At 44.6% G+C, this 13,607-nt stretch overlaps 1 protein-coding gene across 2 annotated transcripts in view; it reads left to right on the top strand.

The window, feature by feature from the left end:
• SLAIN2 (SLAIN motif family member 2) overlaps positions 1-13,607 on the top strand; it is a 58,483-nt gene that overhangs the window by 12,432 nt on the left and 32,444 nt on the right. For both annotated transcript variants that reach the window (XM_024211682.3, XM_024211681.3), the window contains exon 2: positions 1,548-1,696. In XM_024211682.3, coding sequence (XP_024067450.1) covers positions 1,548-1,696 — 149 coding nt within the window. The remainder of the gene's footprint in view (positions 1-1,547; positions 1,697-13,607) is intronic.

Here is a 13,607-nt window from a genome sequence, read left to right as displayed (position 1 = left end):
GCGCATGTATTTAGAGCTCTTGCAGCAGCAAAAGCTAGAGTTAAGGTTGCAAGTTGGCTTCTATCGATATCCTGTAATTCATAACTTTCTCTTTTCTTTAGGGCTAAAACTTTCAAAGTTTGGATTTAACCTAAAGATGAGATGATGATGTCTGATTTAAATCTTCACTATTCGGGGTATATGTTTGGGAAATATCATTTTCCCTTAAGAATTTTTTTTTGGGGGGGGGAGGGGGGAATACTCAGATGGCTGAACTTAAAAATTCAAACTTGTGGCTAGTCCTCAGTGAAGAATAGTTTCAGCTTTGGTTCAGAAAGATTACGTTAAGATTTGTTTATATGAAAGCATAACTGAACATTGTTTTACGTGAAAGGGCACTACAATATTTTATACTTTAGCTATTTACCTTTGGTATCATGGTGCCCAACTTTATAGCCTCACTACTTGGTTAATCCTGTGGTTACCAGTTGCTGCAGCTTAATGTATGCAGATGTATAAAAGCAGCTCCACATCTCCTTGATGCTTTCTTTCCTTTCTCTTAAAGTTAATGCTACTTTAAGGCCAAAACCATAAATGCATAAATCAGGATTTCCATATCACAATTAATATGCCCACATTACTAAACCTGGTCTGAAGATAGATTTTTTTTTTCTTTAAAATAACTGGCAAATGTGTTTTCGGTTTTTAGAAGACTTGAAAATTTGACCTGGTTATAAAATGGCATAATTTGTATGCAATTCTTTGTACACTAAGTTGGTATAAAAAGTAACAATGCCTCTGATTTTCAGATAACAGTAGAAATTGGTGGGAGCTATAGGTGCTTAGCATATCTGAAAATCAAATCCAGTATATCTGTATGTTATCAACTGAGCTTGTACTATGTAATATGAATTTCACTTTCTATGCTACAGACTTTTTCTGGCATTGCTATGTTGGTCATGGGTGTGAAGAGGTGTGATCTTGGACTAACACAGCTGTGCTGGCAAATGCCCCTAGAGTAGACACAGCTATACTGGGAAAACTGCACTTTTGCCAGTATAGCTCATCTTGCTTGGAGGGTGGGGTTGGGGTTGGAAAAAAGCAATAGAAGTACAGTTTTGCTGGTATAAGCCACATCTACACTAGGAGCACTTTGATAGTGTAGTTAGCAAAGCACTCCTAGTGTAGATCTGGCCTAGGTTTGTCAGATACCTCTTTTACACCACTTTAAGGGGCAACGTAAGTACTTACCACAATTTTTAAAAATTCTTCCTGCTTATTTTTTTTGGAAGCTAGATAACTTTCCTCAGCTTTATTTGTATGTTGGTTGTGATTGTAGTGGCTGTGCTCTTGGGTATTGGATGATTCTCTTTCTTTGGAGTATTTGGAAGAGGGTTGATGAGAAGAACACCACATTGACTTTATGAATGAACAAAGTAAATGTGCAGTTTGTCTACCAATGTTGACGTGTGCTCCCCTTTTGGTAGCTGAGAACAAAAATTGCATAGTACCTAGTATTTTCTTAAAATGCCCACTTACCTAACATCATATAATTTTTCCTCTCTTAGGTTATATACGTCACCAAAGAAGAAACTGACTCCAGTGCAGAAATCTGTTAGTCCATTAGTTTGGTGCAGGCAGGTACTCGATTATCCAAGTCCTGATATTGAATGTGCTAAAAAATCACTGATCCACAGGCTTGAACAGATAATGTCAGGTGAGTTCATGCATCAGCACATGTGTTGACGTTGTGTTTTACATTTTAACATCAAACCTTGTTTTAGAATAAATATACATTATCTATATTCTGCCAGTGATTTGAGGGTTGGAGGAGTTTCTTCAATCTTAAGATTTTGTTACGTTTCTCAGATGGCAATTCACTCTACCTATGTTTTGGGCCACATAAATAGAAGAAAGGAGGAAGCAATAGACCATGTGAATCAGGGCCGGCTCTGGCTTTTTTGCCGCCCCAGGCAAAAAAGCCTCCCGCCGCCCCCCGGCGGGGAGCGTGGCAGGGGAGGGCGCCGAGCCCGGCCGCAGCCCCGCTCTCCCCGACCGGCCGGAGGGCCGGGAGGAGGGCGGTGAGCCCGGCCGCGGCCCCGCTCTCCCCGACCGGTCGGAGCGCCGGGAGGAGGGCGGCGAGCCCGGCCGCGGGCCCGCTCTTCCCGACCGGCCGGAGCGCCGGGGGGAGGGCGGCGAGCGTGGCTGTTCCGCTGCGGCTCCGCTCTCCCCGGGTGAGCGCCGCCCCCCTCCAGGTGCTGCCCCAAGCAAGTGCTTGGTAGGCTGCTGCCTGGAGCCGGCCCTGATGTGAATCATGATTCCCGTAGTTTATGCCTCCTGAGTAGTGATATTTTGGCCAGTTTCTGCTTCCTCTCAAGCCATAAATCTTTTTTTTTTTTTTTTTTTTAAGTCCAGCTGCTTAATCTGGAATTTGTCTGCTGCCTTAGTTAGAAGTCTAAACTCTTGATGGGAGAACAAAACTATCTGGCTGATAAACTCTGTGCATTTGCCCTTAATACATTTAGATATGTATTAGCTCTGTGCTAAATCAGCTGGGGATTTTTTGTTTTTTTTTTTTTTGTTCTTGGCTAAGGAGATGGAGACTGAGGTTAGTTAATAGTTTTGGGACACTGAATGGATTTTTCAGTAGATTTGGGATCTTGGTTATTCCTTTCCAAGATGATAGAGACTAATGTCTTAAAGATATAATTGGCCCTGAGATAAAGGAGCCACTTAACACTCAAAACTGCAGCTAATGACTGAGTGCCTGGTCCTGTGAAATGCTGATGAGGTCCCCCCTCACAACTCCTGGTGATGTCCTAGTGGGAGTTAGGTACTTAATACCTAGCTGCCTGATTCTGTCTTTAGTTTTCTCTTCTTTGCCAAATAGCACTACCTTTCCATAATCCTTGACACTTATTTGCAACCTTTAACTCTCTCCTAAACTCCTCCTTTCTCTTCTATCTCCATGTGGGATTTTGCTGACTTTTAAATAAAGTATCAACAAGATCTACTGTTAGAAAGAAAGGTAGATCACAACCTTTCCTCCTGCCCCCTCAACTTCATCCCCTCCCACTTATGAAGTTTAAACTCTCCCCTCCCCTCTTCCCCCCCCACCTTTCTTTTCACTGACTTCTTCAAATTAAAGTTCTTGTCTCTACCAACCTCAAAAAATCCTCATCCATTATTGCACCTGCCGCTCATCTCCTTCTGATTCTATATCTCTAAGCAGACTGAATGTGCCGTTCCCTAGAGTTGCCATGTTCCTCCTCTTGAACTCCACCCTGGATCCCCTCTAGCCTGACTTCTGCTCTCTTGATTTCATTTTGACTTCTTTCTGGCTAAAATCTCAAGGGCCTGATTTTCATTTTGGCTTCTCTGCTGCATTTTACAATCAGGCACACCTTCCTTCCTGATATCAAGTCCTCTCTAGGCTTTTATGACTCCTTGTTTGCTTCCTACCCTTGAAGTTCTGATGTCTCTTGGTGGGCCATTGCCCTTGTCTCCCACTCTGAGACCTACAGAGCTTTTTCCTCAGCTACTGTCTGTTACCCTTTTATACCCTTTATCTGGGGCAGTCTGATCTGTCTGTTTTCAACTACCGTCTTTAACACTAACTCACAAATCTACCTTTCCATTCTGGACAGTCTTCTTCCACTACATCCCACATTTCAGCCTCTCTCTCTGACCTCTCCTTCTGAATGTGTTGCTGTTAACTTAAACTTTGTGACAAAAAATAACTTTCCTCAGTTCTCCGCATTCTGTCACTTTAGACTATACTACCATTATCCCCATTACTGTCTTTAATATGAAAGTCTTGTTTCACCCCTCCCTCTTTCCTGCCCTTCACATATACTATCTTGCTTTTTAGCTCAAATATTCATCTTAACAATTTAGGAAAACTATTTCTTGTTAATTTAGTGCATATCTTGTGGAAGGCCTCCTAGACTGAAATTCTGAACACTGAATTGTGCCCAGATATCACTGGGATCTCTGAACTTGTGCTTTTGCATATCATGGATCCAAATTCAAGGAGTTTGCAAGAAACTACACATTTCGGTTAAACTGAATGTAGAGGGCTAAATTCAGCCCTGGAATAAGCAACCACAATTCCATTGTCCAGGTCTTGAAAATCCCCCTTGCCAGTGCTAAGCAGTTTTCCTGTGAAAGTACCATCAGCTACTACAGAATTTAAGCTTTCATTTAAAAACCTAAAATTCTAGCCCTGCTTGTGTGCATGAACCTTCCAAATATGAAACAAGCATTAAACCTAGAAGTGTTGTCTTGCTAAGTACACAGCCAGGCAGTTCTGCTGTTCAAGTCTTGCTGAGTTTAGGAGAGTGAAAACTAATCAGAACCCTGCAGGTAGCAGTGAAATTCAAAAGAATCATGTCAGTTTCACTTTGCTGATCGGGGGAACAATGAGCAGCAGTAGGGACTTGCACTGGAGCAGTGGTTTTCAACCTTTTTTTATTTGCGGATCCCTAAGAAATTTCCCTTTGAGGACCCCTTGGGAAATTTTAGACATAGTCCACGGACCCCTGGATTGAAAACCACTGCACTAGAGCTATTCACTGGAGAGCATTGCTTAAAAATAGAAACTGGAAGAGTTACAGTAATGACACTTATCCTTCAGCTAAGCCAGAAAGTGACTGAGCAGTAGGATAGCAGAAAACTCCATCACAATGTGCAGGAATCTGGGAGAAGAATATGGCCTCTCCTCCCAGCCCACCTGGAGGTTCTTGAGTGGATAGGGAAAACATAATATGTTCCTCCCTCCAGCAGTCAAAGGGAAAATGGGGGTCATCAAATTTCAGGCAACTCCTAGTTCTAGAGGCTATAAAAGATGGAGAACCCCCTGAAGTAAGATTCAGGGAATCCCAGTACCTGCTCTTTTCTTAATAGCTAGAGTGGGCTTCCCTATTTTAGGCCTCTGTATGACTAATTACATAGCATCTAAATGCTTTACAATCTTGAATGTATTTATCCTCAAACATCCCTGTGAGGGATTATTCTAATTCTACAAAGGGAACTGAGGCATGGACTAAGTGAGATTTGATCCTGGATCTCCCAAGTCCCAGGCTAGCATCTTAACGACTGGACCATTTTTGGTGTTGTCCTAGACATTGGGGTGTTCTTGTCTTATGTCTGTGGCTACTGGTATGTTCAGGTCCTGTGTATAGATGTCAACTGCTGTTGGGTTAGGCAGAAGAAAGATTAATATAATTTAGAAAAGTGTGGTAAATTTGAGGGGAGAGGAAAGGAAAAACAGGAAATGTAGGGAAATATGTGGGGAAGAATATTTTTGTATATGTATCTTAAAAAAAGAGAGAGAGATGGAGGGAGAGAAGGAAGAGGCGCTGAAGACTCTATAGGAGATACCTATAAGAAAAGCGAATTAAATCAGGAAGGGGAAAAAATGTAAACCTCCCCAAAAGATGAATGTAATAGTAATATTTTATCTTCCTGATTGCAGTCTCATTTTATATGTATGTGAAATTATAGGCAGGGCTGTTAGTACCACCTATTACTAATATTGCCCAACACCTCCCAAAACCTTAACTTTGCCACACTTTGATCTTAAATTTTCCATTCTGGGTGTCTGCCTCTAGCTAAAATTTTGAAATTTGGCATGGTGGTGGCCTTTGTATCAGGGATATGCTTTTTGTTATCCCCATGAAAATCCAAGTATATTTGTTCAAGTTACATACCTTTGACAAATGTCAGTTCACATTTGCTAAATAGAGATTTTTCTGATGTTAGCAACTACAATCTCTGCAGATTCTATCCTCACTGAGCATACTTGAGCCCCTCACAGCTCCTAGTGCTTACTGGATTGTGCATGTTCCATCCCCACAGAGTAATTGAGCATGCTTCCTTCAGCGCAGGGTTATAGGGGCACAGCTGGAGTTTTCCTGTTCACAGCAATTCTGGGCTGGGGTAGGACCTGTCACTGGTACTGAGAGCAGGAAGCCTGTATCTCCTGTGTGCTCAGTGACCCCTTCTCTTCTTCCCCTCTGCCCCCCTTGCTGGCACCTTGGCAGCATGAAGGAGGAAGTTGGATTGAATGCAGAGGGGGACAAAAACTGAACTAGGGAGACAGAAAGGATTAGATGGGGACAAGGAGTCTAAGACTGGGACTTGACAGGGAATTGGGGGAGAGACACTGGGACTGACTCGACAAAAAGACTGGGACAGGAGGCGGGGCTGGGGAGAAGAATTCTGGGAGCTGGTGTGGGAGGGAATGGTGACTGGGACTCTCTGGACGATGGGACTGGGTTTAGGAGCCAGTGGAAGGGAAGAGAGACAGGTTTTACAAGGAGCTGGGATTAGAAACCAGTGTGGGAGAGGGAAGACAGATCTGACAAGGAGCTGAGGTGCGGTGAGGGAACTAGGATTGGCTGGGCAAAGTGATTAGGACAAGGAGCTAGGGACTGAAGAGTCTGAGGTTGGATCAGTGGCCTGGGGAAGGAGACTAGGACTGAGAACCAGAGGAGAGGGGAGATAGATTGGACAAGAAGCCAGGAGTGGGAACTGGACTGGCTGAGCAAGGACTGGGGACATGGAGTTGGGACAGAAAGGGAAGCTTGGGACTCAGAGAGCCCAGCGAGGGAGACTTGGCTTGACTGAGCAGGGAGACTGGGATGAGACATTTGGAGGAGTGGAGTTGGTGACTGGGCAGGGGATTGTAACAATGAGCTAGTTGCAAGGAAGGGTCAGGGACTGGTTGCAGATAATGGGGCAGAAGAGTCTGTGTCCAGTAGAGCACACTCCCCTCCAGACCCTGGAATGGAACCCAAGGTTGCTGAATCTCAGCATGCCTCTGCTGTCAGCAAATACCTGCGAAACTCACAGGTACAGTGGGTCTTATCTCCTTCTAGTCTAGTAGCAATGTTATGTGTCGTGGACCTAAGGGTTCTAACTCTGCTGATGATCCAGCTGGGGTCAATATGGTGTCACAAGATGGAATTATTAAAAATTCCATTTGCTTTTTAAAAAACCTAGGAAATTGCGCGCACAGTCTGTTTAAAGAACATTATAATAAAGTTTCAAAATCAAGAACTCAGAAGTTAGGAAATGCTAGAATTAAGGCTGCTTGTGGAACTTTAAATCAGCCCCCTTGGGCACATGTAATTAAAGACTATCATAACACATGATTACATGTACCTGGCATGGACAACTTCTGCCCAAACAGTTCATTTGATCAAGTGATAAGCAACTGAAAATGGTTTTAAAATGGAAAGTGTTAAGCAGCCTCAGTAGGCAGTGCTACTAGCCCCACCTATACTATATAATATATATATAATGTGAAATCGTCTATCCCTACATTGTGTATTAAACATATTGTGATTTTTTTTAAATTAAAAAATGGCTGGGGAGTCTTTGTGGTGTATATTTCAAGGGTGTTTCACTGTTGGGTTTCTACATGACTGTAGTGCATGAGTGTCACCTGCTTGGTCGTCTCTCGTGAAACAGGGTTCTGTTTAAAGTATTCTGTCATTACTTTGCTCATAAAAATGGGTCATGCGGGTAGAGTGGAAAGGCTATCCAGGTGTCCTTCCATCATCATGTTCATGTAAACCAAAACAGTCCAGGGTGGGATTAATTTAAGACTAGTAAATGATTTCTTGAGCCTCTAAAACTAGGAAGTGAAACGGATTCTATTTTAAAAATCTTGAGTCAGTGCCTGATAACAGAATGCTGGCATCTATTTGCATTTATAAAAACCTGTTGCTTTTGCCTTTTTGTTGTTGTTGTTGTTTGAAAAAATGTTCCAAAACAAAAAGAGACAGGGAAGAGAGGTGGTATGGCAGTTTGGTGACAAGGGATGCAACTTAAATTGTGCTTTCACTGTGAAATCTTTGGGGCAGTCTGTCAGTTTTATACAGTGCTGGGTATGTTGTCCATGCTTAAATATTTGGCATAAAAAGCAAGACTAGTATATAGTTCCTTATATTGCACAAATCACTCTGGATATATGCATAACAACTATTACCATGTCACTCATGGAATGGAAAATCCATTTTTGAGTTAAGCATTGGACTTGTTTGGGGCCAGCTTTACACTTAATGACAGATTTTATTTCTGGTCAGTTTGAATTACTACTGAGGCTGCCAGAATAAGTTTGCCAGCCGTGATTTTCATTAAATTAAAAAGTTCTGGATTTCAGAAAGGTTGGCCATGATTCTGAAAACTGATCCATTAAAAAAATTAGCTTAGGCATGAAATGCTAACGTACTTGAAAAAATCCTGTTGGGAACCTCATGATTTTTGCGAGAAGACGGGCGTAGATCAATTTGTTAATGTTACCTATCAAAAGTAGTTACTGTACATAGATTATGAATGTTTCCAAATGCAGACTTTTTTCTTTTCCTTGGGGAGACAGGGATGGGGAAAGACTATACATTGTTCTCGGGAATATTCTGAAAGTTTATGTGGAGCAGTATCGTTCATCCTGGATAAATTGTGACATGTATTAACAAGGAATTATAGGTGGGTCTGGTAGCACTGCTTATTAAGATGACCAGACACTTCCCATTATAAGAAACTGTTTTCATTGTAACAAGAATACTTAGCATTATATAGCACTTTATATGTTCAAACCACAGTTCCCAAGGCTTCATGTCAGTTGCAGCTTTGAGTGCTCAGCCCTTCTGCATATGAGACCTCAGGTCCTCAAGTCATGAACCAGAACATTGAGGAACACACTGTGAAAAGTTTTAAGTGACTTGCTCAGTATTGCCTAGGAACTCTGGCAGAGGTAACAGTAGGATCCAGATTCTCATTGTGGCATTCAGCTACTTTAGCCATGAGATCATCCTTTATCTTCCTGCAGCCCCGTTTTATTCACTGACACCTTCCAACTTCTACAGCCAATGAAGCAGGGGCCCTACAGACAAGTTTCCTTCACTCTCCAACCCTGAGTCATCTCCAGAGTAGGTTCATCCTGTACACCAGAGTTCCTCAGAGTGTGGGGCGTGGAGGACCATTCAGGTGGGGGGGCACGGCTGGTGCCCAGCCCAACCCCTACAGGGGCTGTAGGGGGCCACCACCCAACTCCGCTCCTCGCCCTGGCCCCAGCTGCCAAGCCCGCACTCAGAGTCTCCTTCCCCTGTCCACGACCCTCCCCCTTCCCCGGCCCCAAGCTGCGGCCCCGCTCCTAGCCATGGCCTGGGGGGGAGTGCAGACAGAGATAAGAGGGAGCATGACCCTGAAAATTTTGGTGACCACTGCTGTATATAGAATGAGAGATTCTGTGGAAAGAATAGTATGTGACTATGTAATTAAAGACTGTATCATAATCCATATGCGCAAGAAGGCCAAATTAAGATTGCACAGACACTCTTAATTTTGGCATTTCTTAATTTTTGAGCTCTTGATTTTGCAATCTTAACATTCTTTTAATATCTTTGTGTGTATACAGTGTATGTATATGTTATAATACAGAGCAGGCCTGTTTTTACTATTTTGGCCTTTTTTAGATGAACGGGGGATTTGGTTTACTTTTTTTTTTTTTTTTTTTTTTTTTTACACACAAGTGGTGGGGACTGTTTCTTTTGGCATGAGGATCAAGGTTCAGTTGGAACATAAAGGAGATCAGTTTTTACACTTGGATCAGGGGAGATTCAATATCAAGAAACTCTGGTCCATCTTATCAGAAGATTATCTTCTTAGAATTCCAGATGCTGTTCTAAATTAGATGCATTTTGTAATACAACTGCATTCGTTCTGTTCTAAACACTGTATTCTGTGAATTTGTATAAATAGACTGGCAATATCCTAAAGATATTCTATTAAGTTGGCCACCCTAATTCTGTAATCTCTAAGTGATATTTGGCACTATTGTGATGTAAACTTTTAAGAATACAAACCGTCTGTCCTCGCACCTATTCTGAATACAACTGACAGTTTATGCATTTTAAAAACTTGAATGCTATTTTAATCCTGTGGCACCAGGTGTGGAAAACCCTTACTGAGTCACTTGTAGCACCTCCTAACTTAAAGACATTGAGTAAAAGGAATTAAACAAGTCCGAGTCAAGCAGTTCAGTGCATTAGAGCAGAGGGTCAGCCCTTTGCCCAGGTCCTTCATCACCACTGCCATATTAGTATATTGATCACAGCCTTTTCTGCCTTTCACAGTTTCAGCAACAGCAGAACGCTACAGTTAGATCTTTGAGGGACATGAGGACTTTTACCCATGCCTTTTAAAAAAATCCCATATTTTTCAAGATTTTCATGTCTGTATAACTGTACTAGGATCTCACAAGTCAGCACATTGCTTGCAGGGGCCATCCTTGAATGTTTTGCAGTGCATATATATAGATTTTTTTTAAAAAATTGATTGTAACCTTTCTTTGGCAAGAGTGCATAACTCCTAGTAGCCAGCTTAATTGCAGTTAAACTTAATTTAAAACTATGCATGATGAGACGCTCTTCACCTGCTATACTGTGCAAAATGAACAGTTTTCTTTAAGAAAATTGATAATTCAGTTGTACTATGAGATAGAATACCTTCAATAGTCAAGGAGCTAGCTTTAATAAGGGAAGTCAAATTTGCCTTTTTTCCCTTGGAGTTTTCATTCATAGTGTAGTACAGGGGTTGGCAACCTATGGCACGCGTGCCAAAGATGGCATGCGAGCTGATTTTTAATGGCACGCTGCTGCCTGCCCGAGTCCTGAGGACACGCAGCCAGTGAGGGGCAGAGCCCGCGCCGCCCCAGAGAGGAGCCACCTCAGCGGCCTGCCCATGGGCTCCCGCGTCCCCTCACCTGGCGAGGAGCCCTTCCTGGGGGCGCGGAGGGGCCTGCTCACCTGGGCCACCTTGGTATAGCTGGCCATGGTGGATTGGCGGCGCGCCGGGGGAGCAGGTTCGCTGCCGGACCCGGTCCCGACTCCCAGCGGCAGTAAGCGGGGGCGGTGGAGGCAGGAGAGGCCGGCGGCGGTAGCAGCGCCAGCTGCTGAGCCTCCCCGGGAAGAGGCGCCCGGCCGCAGCCATGGATTGGTACTTGCTGGGAGGAGTGGAGAGCCCCGCGGCGCTGAGCGCACAGTAGGTGCGGGCTGGCGGGAATTGGTGATGGCCAGATTGCCCTGGAGCGAGGAGCTCGCATACTGTGGGGTCATGCGCCGCCCGGAGCGGCTCCTCCAGACACAGCCAGAGGGGAGACTCTCGCCAGGGGGGCACTAGTTGTGCTCGTGCGGTGCGCCGCGGGGCCCTGAGTGGGTGAGCCAGCTGGGGGCCGCAGGAGTGGGGGGAGCCCTCTGCCCTGAGCCCCCCCTCACACACACCCAACCTTCTGCCCTGAGCCCTGACCCCCCCTCACACACACCCAACCTTCTGCCCTGAGCCCTGACCCCCCCCACATCCCCACCCAGCCCTGAGCCCTGCAGTCCCGCACGCCCCCCAGGCCCGTGGCCTGAGCCCTGCAGTCCCGCACGCCCCCCAGGCCCGTGCCCTGAGCTCTGTGCCCCCCTCACACACACCCAGCCCTGACTCTGGCACCCCCACACATACCCAGTCCCCCCCCCCGCCCTGACACCTGCACCCCCCTCATGCCCCCAGCCCTCTGCCTTGACTCTTTCACCCCCCCACATACCCAGCGCCCCCACACCCCATGCACCCCCCCATATCCTGACTCTTGCCCCCCCCACATCCCCACCCTGAGCACCAAACAGGAGCTCCTGCACCCCTCGCCCCAAATGGGAGCTGCCCACACCCAAATCTCCTGCCCCAACCCTGAGCTCCCTCCCTCATTCTAGCTCCTGGCCAGACCCTTCACCCCCAGCCCTGTGCTCAGTGCACTCCCACCCTCAGCTCAGTGCAGAGAGAGGAAGAGAATGGGCCAGAACCAGGGAGAAGGTAGGTACCCACTGTATGTGGGCAGGGCCGGGACCCCAGACCAGCAGCGGGCTGAGCGGGTCCGGCAGCCGGCATCCCGGCTGGCAGGAGCTGGCGGATGGAACCCCTGAGTGGCAGTGGGCTGTGGGGTCCCGGCCACCGGCCCCGCACAGCCCGCTGCCGGCCTAGGTGAACAGAACCCCAGACCAGCAGCGGGCTGAGCGGGCCGGCAGCGTAAGATCAACATTTTAATTTAATTTTAAATGAAGCTTCTTAACCATTTTGAAAACCTTGTTTATTTTACAATACAACAATAGTTTAGTTATATAATATATAGACTTATAGAGAGAGACCTTCTAAAAAACATTAAAATGTATTACCGGCACACGAAACCTTAAATCAGAGTGAATAAATGAAGACTCGGCACGCCACTTCTGAAAGGTTGCCGACCCCTGGTGTAGTAAGATGAGTTAAGTTAGAAGATTAATTTCCTAATCAAAGTGTAATGCATGTATTAAACTACAAATAGACTACCCTTTTTAAGCGGACACACTTGAACAGGTATAATAGATCAATCTGAAGTAATCATAGCTCTGGGATGTTTACATCCTGTTTTTCAGTGACCTGAGATGTAGTGCTATCTAAGTAGTTAAGTATACTGTGAACTTAATCTGAAAACAATATACCCTGTATATACTCATTCATTAGCCCATTCGTTTATAAGCCGACCCCCCCAAGATGGTTAGGTAAAAATAGCAAAAACTGGATGACTCTTTCATAAGCCGACCCTATATTTCAAGGGTTGGCAAACTTTGGCTCCCAGCCGTCAGGGTAAGCTGCTGGTGGGTCGGGATGTTTTGTTTACCTCGAGCATCTGCAGGCATGGAGCCCCGCAGCTCCCTGTGGCTCGCAGCTCCCATTGGCTGGGAACGGCGAACTGCGGCCACAAGGAGCTGAGGGGCTCTATGCCTGCAGACGCTCCAAGTAAACAAAACGACAGTGTGTTAGATATTCAATTAAATGATTCCATAGAGTTTAAAATCATCTAATTTTGGTGTAGACCTGTTTATAAGCCGACCCACGCTCTTTGATGCATCACATTTTTACCAAAAATATTCGGCTTATGAACGACTATATACGGTAACCTTGGAGCCACTCAAGATCCAAACTGAAAAAATTAGGCTAAAAAGCAGGGACATAAGAAATGTCCTAATAAGAACTGCTAGGTTGTGGAATAACCTTGCAACAGTAGAGGTGGAGCCCTATTGACTGGACAAAATATTAAAAACAATAGAAAATACACAGTAGTGAACAATCCTGCACTATTGGGAGAAAAACTCTATTGTACTGGTCCAAAATATACTCGTCCATTATAAGCTACAGCATGTTTAGCAGCTAATGTAGGCTAACTATAGTGTGATAACTTTGATACATTAAACATTTATTTGCCCTCATGAGCAGAGAAAGTTTCTGAAGCAAGAATAATAGCTTATAAAATTTTGCTATTTGAACAGATATTTATCACAAATAAGCAACCATTTGACCTCTCTGAATGAGGCATTTCACCCCAAAGTATTACATTCCTCTTACCCCAACATACAAAACCCAGAGGAAGTAACGCTGGCAGCAAGGACAGTTTACTCTTAATTAAACAATGTTTCAGTGTAAATTTTGCTGCTGTAGCAGTGCACTTCAATTATTTCAATAAAGAATGTCACTTATCCCTGGTTATATTGTTTCTGATACCGAGGTATAATAGTAGTATATCTTCACCATTCAGCTTTATCTGA

Source organism: Terrapene carolina, unplaced genomic scaffold (assembly GCF_002925995.2).
Source record: "Terrapene carolina triunguis isolate 2854851 unplaced genomic scaffold, T_m_triunguis-2.0 Scaffold66, whole genome shotgun sequence".
Taxonomy (NCBI): Eukaryota; Metazoa; Chordata; order Testudines; family Emydidae; genus Terrapene; species Terrapene triunguis.
This window is presented reverse-complemented; position numbering and strand designations above follow the sequence as displayed.